Source organism: Myotis brandtii, unplaced genomic scaffold, assembly GCF_000412655.1.
Source record: "Myotis brandtii unplaced genomic scaffold, ASM41265v1 scaffold56, whole genome shotgun sequence".
Taxonomy (NCBI): Eukaryota; Metazoa; Chordata; class Mammalia; order Chiroptera; family Vespertilionidae; genus Myotis; species Myotis brandtii.
In genome coordinates, this window is record NW_005370080.1 from 3956518 (window position 1) to 3962039 (window position 5522).

Below are 5522 nucleotides of genomic sequence, written 5' to 3' on the forward strand. Positions count from 1 at the left end.
GGGGCTGAATGTTGAAGGACAGCTAAGGGAGTCATTTTGGCGTTGAAACTTGAAGAGAAGCACATAGCCCAGCAGGGGTCGCCAATGGCCTCAGAGCTTTAACTCTACTTGATTCAATTGAATCTTAGTCTTTTAAAGTTGAGTATATTTTTTTTTAGTCTTAACCCTTAATACCATTGTTTTTTTTTAAAAAAAGATAAAAATAAGATGAGATTAGATATTTTGTCAGAATAGCAAAGATATGCCAAAACCCAAATTAAGCAAAGTCCCAGGTACTAGTACTTTAAAATAACAGTACTTTTTCACTTGAATTGTATTTTTGTTTAATTATGTCCTTAAGTCATGGGGATGTGATGTATAGCATGGCGACTATAGTTAATAATACTGTGTTGCATATTTGTAAGTTGCTAAGGTAGTAGATCTTAAAAGATCTCATCATAGGCCTTGGCCAGTGTTGCTCAGTGGTTAAAGTGTCGGCCTGAGCACCGAAAGGTCTTGGGTTCGATTTCTGGTCAAGGGCATATACCTCAGTTGCAGTTTCGATCAGGGTGCTTGCAGGAGGCGACCAATCGATGTGTCTCTCTCACCTCTCTCTCTCTCTCCTTCACCCTCCATCCCTCCCTTCCACTCTCTAAAAAGCAATGGAAAAAATTTCCTCAGGTGAGGATTAAAAAATATATGTTCTCATCACAAGAAAAAAGTTGTGTGGTGATAGATGTGAACTAGACTTATTGTGGTGATAATTTCACAATATATACAAATATCAAATCATGTTGTACACCTATAAACTAAGATAATGTATATCAATTATACCTCAGTTAAATATGTATGCTTTCTCTGTAAGCAGCTAATGCAGAATAAATTAAATGCTAATCCCATAATACATAAATACTATGCTCATAAGGTGAAAGAAACAACCTTTCATTAGAATTCATACAAATGTCCTGTTTTCACCCTATTTTTATTTTTAACCAAAAGCTTTTTAAAAAAATAATTGATAGACTTATTTTTAGTAGTTTTAGGGTTATAGAACTGAGCAGATAGCACGGAATTCCCACGTACCCCCTCTACCCCTTGAGTTCCCCCTATTAACATTTAGTATTGTGTTGCATTTGTTACAATTGATGAGCCAATATTGATACATTATTAACTACTAGAGGCCCGGTGCATAAAAATTCATGCACTGGAGGGGGGGGGCCCTCAGCCCGGCCTGCCCCCTCTCACAGTCCAGGAGCCCTCAGGAGCGGGAGGCAACCCTTCGATTAGGAGAAGGCGACGCCCCCATCACCCCTCTGCTGCTGCCACTGCCGGCAGCGCAAGCCTCAGCCGGCCCTGGTTACCTGAGCCTCAGGTGGCCCTGGGCAGCTGGGGGGCTGAGAGGACTGGGGGATTCCGGAGGCAGGCGTGCAGAGCAGCCAGGTTCTCCTGGGGGCGGGCCCAGCCTTGCTGCGCACCTGCCACCCCGGAGGGGCTGAAGGGACTGGGCGCACCATCTTGTGGCTGTGGGTGCCGCCATCTTTGAGGGTGTGGCAGCAATTAGCATATTCCCCCCTTATTGGCTGTGGGTGCCACCATCTTTGAGGGTGGGGCAGTCAGTTAGCATATTCCCTCCTTATTGGCTGTGGGCGCCGCCATCTTTGAGGGTGGGGCAGTCAATTAGCATATTTCCTACTTATTGGCTGTGGGCGCCACCATCTTTGTGACAGTGTGAGGGTCAATTAGCATATTCCCTCTTTATTAGATAGGATAGTCCAGGGTTTACATTTCCTTCTTTGTGTTGTACATTCTATGGATTTTGACAGATGCATAAAGTCATTTCATGCAGAATATAAACCCTCAGTTTTTCACAGCTTCACTATAGTCCCCACATTTGTTCCTGGGCCCTTTCTTACGGCTGCAGCGCCATCACTTGTTGCTCCTAGTCCCTAGGCAGGCTGTCCGGGCTGCCCACACCCCAGGGAAGCTCAGCACTCCTGAGCTGTCACTACCTTATGTCCCTGCTACTGTAGATCCAGAAGCTTTAAAATTGTCATATTAAAGATAAGAATTCTTATTACAAAGTCCAGTACCCAAGAAAATCATACACTGTTTTAGACTATATGCCACTTTAGAGACGTCTTATTAAAGAATCCTTTTTCTTTTCCTTTTCTCTTCAAAATGTACACATCCTACAGACATACCGAAAAAAGCCAATGAAGAAAGAGACGGAAGAGTTACCAGCAGGGAAAGAAGTGAAGAATGGATTCTCCAAAGCCTACTTCACTGCAGCTAACGGAGTGATGAACAAGAAGGCACAGTAATATCAGCAGCAGACACAGCATATATAATGGCCTAACAGATCCGCTTGCTCTCAGGCAAGGACTGAATTGAACGTTATATATGCTTTACCATACACTAACTTCTCTTGCGTTTATAAATCATTTGTACCCAGAATGTATTAATATCTTGCTATGAGGTTAATCTGTTAATTGAGTGCTTCTGTCAGCATTGAGGTGAGCTCTGCAGCCCTCCTACTGGTGCCCTTTCTCTCCTCCCCCAGACCTGCCCCTCACAGGAGCTCTTCGCTGCCTCACACACAGCCAGAGAGCAGGCCACTGTTTGTCACAGCAGGTCTTCAAATAAAAAGTTAACAGTTTGTTCTCATGAAAATGTTTAAAAGAAAATGTTAGTTCTCTCCCAGATACAGGGTGTGTTCTAATCTACATGAAGCAATAATTGTCAGTGCATAAAGGAATTAGTCCCTCTGTTCCTTTAGGGGTCAACCCCAGAAGATATTAAAAGAGGATTATAAATGGAAAATCTAACAAAACTTTTAGGCTGTGTCTGTCAGATTCCCACAGCCACTCCTAACTTTCAACATAGTGATGTGGTAATGAAACTTGAGAAAAAAATCCTCTGCCAAATCCTCATAGCTCAGGGGCTTTGAATAGTTGTTCCTCAGTTTTAATTTGGTTTCCTTGATTATTCGTGTCTACCTCTCATGTTAAGTTGCCTCAGTTGGGATATAGACAGACACAGTGCTCATGTTCAAGAGCAGGAGCTAAACCTGGCTGCCTGTTGCTTTCTGAGCAAGGACTCACGTCCAGGCTGCCCTTTTCTTAGAAGGATACGCCACTGGGACATACATACATCAGAACTCAGAGCTTTGGGGGGAAGAGACATTGAACCCGTTTGTGAATATTATTCCTTAATACCTGCTATCAGTCTTATGCAGGTTAAATTTTTGAAAATGGTAACTAAAAATCGGAGGATGATAGAAAGATTTCAACACTGAGCCATGGGCTGGTGAAGAGCCAGGCCAAAAAGTGCCGATTTGGCAAACTCAGTCCTCCTTTCCCGGCTCTGCAATGCAATCTCGACCAAGAACCCGGCACAAAAGCACAGAAGTTGTTACTGGAAAGTTCCGTCCTGCTCCAAGTGTGGGCAGTTACTCACTGTCACATTGTACCAAGAACAGAAACGGGATATTTTCTGAAGACTTGATGATGATTTATACCCTGTGAATGTGTTGTTATCCCCTACACCAACGTTTTAGGTCATAACGTTGACATCAAATGCTTAAGTGCCAGGAAGGCATTGTCACCATTGCCCCAGCGCACTCCAGTCTGGGAGTGCCTTGCTGCCCTTTTTGGCCTTTTTTTTTTCTGAGCTCTAGTTTTTAAAGTATTTTTCCTGTTTAAAAAATAAAAGCACTAACTTTTGTACTGACATTGTACACTGACATTGTGCTGACTTTTCTACTTCTCTTTCATGTAAACTACCCACTTGGGATCCCGGCCCTTGGTGGACAGGGACTGAGCTTAGACTAGGGTCCCTGGGAAAGGGTTGGACTGTAACATTCCCTTCTCTACTTGTTGACCCATTTCTGTTGAACAGACATCTCAAGCCGATGCCCACCTACCTTAGGTTTATTTTTCTAAATAGTTTTCTAATACCGACTTGCTCCAGGGTGCTTCATCCCACTTCCATCACATTATAACTGTGTTTGTTAAAGATTGTTCTCTCCTAAAAACTCATTTTAAAACAAGGGCTAACTTCGAGCATGACTGTTACTGCTCCTCTCTGACTAGCACAAGTTGGACCAAGGAGAAAGCCCTTGAGCAACTGAGCTCAAGTTCAGTTTTAGGTCTCAGACGTGGGCTAACATCTGTTCTCAAAGTACATTCCAGGTAAAGATGAGAGAAGGCAGACAGCACTGGTCATTCACTTACTCAGCTTGTTATTCTGCCATAGCTGAAGTTCTGGGTGCTCTCATATCTGCAGAGCAAGGAAGCAGCCACTGTTCAGCAGTGACACAGCCAAGGCGCTCCCTGGGCAGGGTGCGGGAACCTCTCGGATCAAAGGGAGAGCTTGGGTAGTTGACACTTTCAAGCTCAGTTTAGTTGGAGGTTTCAGGATGCTTATTTCCCATTGGTCTTTAGCCCTAGAAAAGCTTGATGAACACCTGTAGCCTTAAACCATTCAAGGGCCAGTTAAATTACACAGAGCTATGAAATCTTCGCCACAAAAATTGAGTCATTAAGTGTTACAACTTAAAAAAAAACCACGTTTACTTTTAATGTGATTTTCCTAAAAACAAAACTATTTTTAAAAATCTGTGTCATCTGTTTTAAAAAAAAAAAAGGAAAACTGATTTTCCTAAATATATTTCCTCTTACTTATAGGAATGAAAACACTTATAGGCATATCTGTTAATTCACCCAGTTTTTAAACTAACAGAATAAAACATTTACTTAATGGAATTACATATAGACATTTCTTCCCTTCAAAATTATATGTTATATTACTTGTCATATTGGGGGACAAAGTCCTCCCCACTCCCATGGGAAAGGTATTGCTTATTTTTATTTTAAGGCAGAATGGCATACACTGCGATGGGCAGAGCAGCACTTTGTAAGAGACCGTCTGGTTCTTTCTAATATTTCCATGTCATCTCATGATGTTTCGGGGGGGCTTCCTTATTTGGAAAATAAGACTATCACTTTGTTGTTTTCTTTTAAAGGTACTTATATCGTAAGAACATAGTATCATGATTGGGGTGTCCAGGGAGGCAGGAGAAGCCATTTTTCTTTGTAGATAGATAAAAAGCATTCTGTATGATTGTTGTATAATAAATTGATTTTTACACTAAAGTAAAGCATATTGTGATTTTTCCTACGTGGTTAAAATGTGTGTCTACATGGGATTTCAAATGACCTATTCTTCAGGATTTTTAAAACAATAAAGTAATATTTTAGCAATTCATTTTAGGCATTTAATTTCTCCTTCGTTTCAATAAGCAATGAGCTTTTCTTTATGTGACATTACTGCCTTTACATAGTACTCATCAAGTTAAACTATTTCAGAAAGTAGTCATTCGCAAGAAAAATCTAAGACCAGTTAGATAAGCAGAGGATATAATAAAGATGTAATATGCAAATGGTCGTTATGCCGGAAGCGTAATGACTGACCGCGTAAGGACCGGATCATGGATCAGCAGGAGGGTGGGGCAGCGAGCTACAAGTGGGTGGAGAGAACTACAG

General features: G+C 41.8%; 1 protein-coding gene across 1 annotated transcript in view; it reads left to right on the forward strand.

The window, feature by feature from the left end:
• ELOVL2 (ELOVL fatty acid elongase 2) overlaps positions 1–5132 on the forward strand; it is a 49631-nt gene extending 44499 nt beyond the window's left edge. Inside the window, exon 8 of the mRNA XM_005878443.2 lies at positions 2175–5132. Coding sequence (XP_005878505.1) covers positions 2175–2300 — 126 coding nt within the window. The 3' untranslated portion in view covers positions 2301–5132. The remainder of the gene's footprint in view (positions 1–2174) is intronic.
• The last annotated feature ends 390 nt before the right edge of the window (positions 5133–5522 follow it).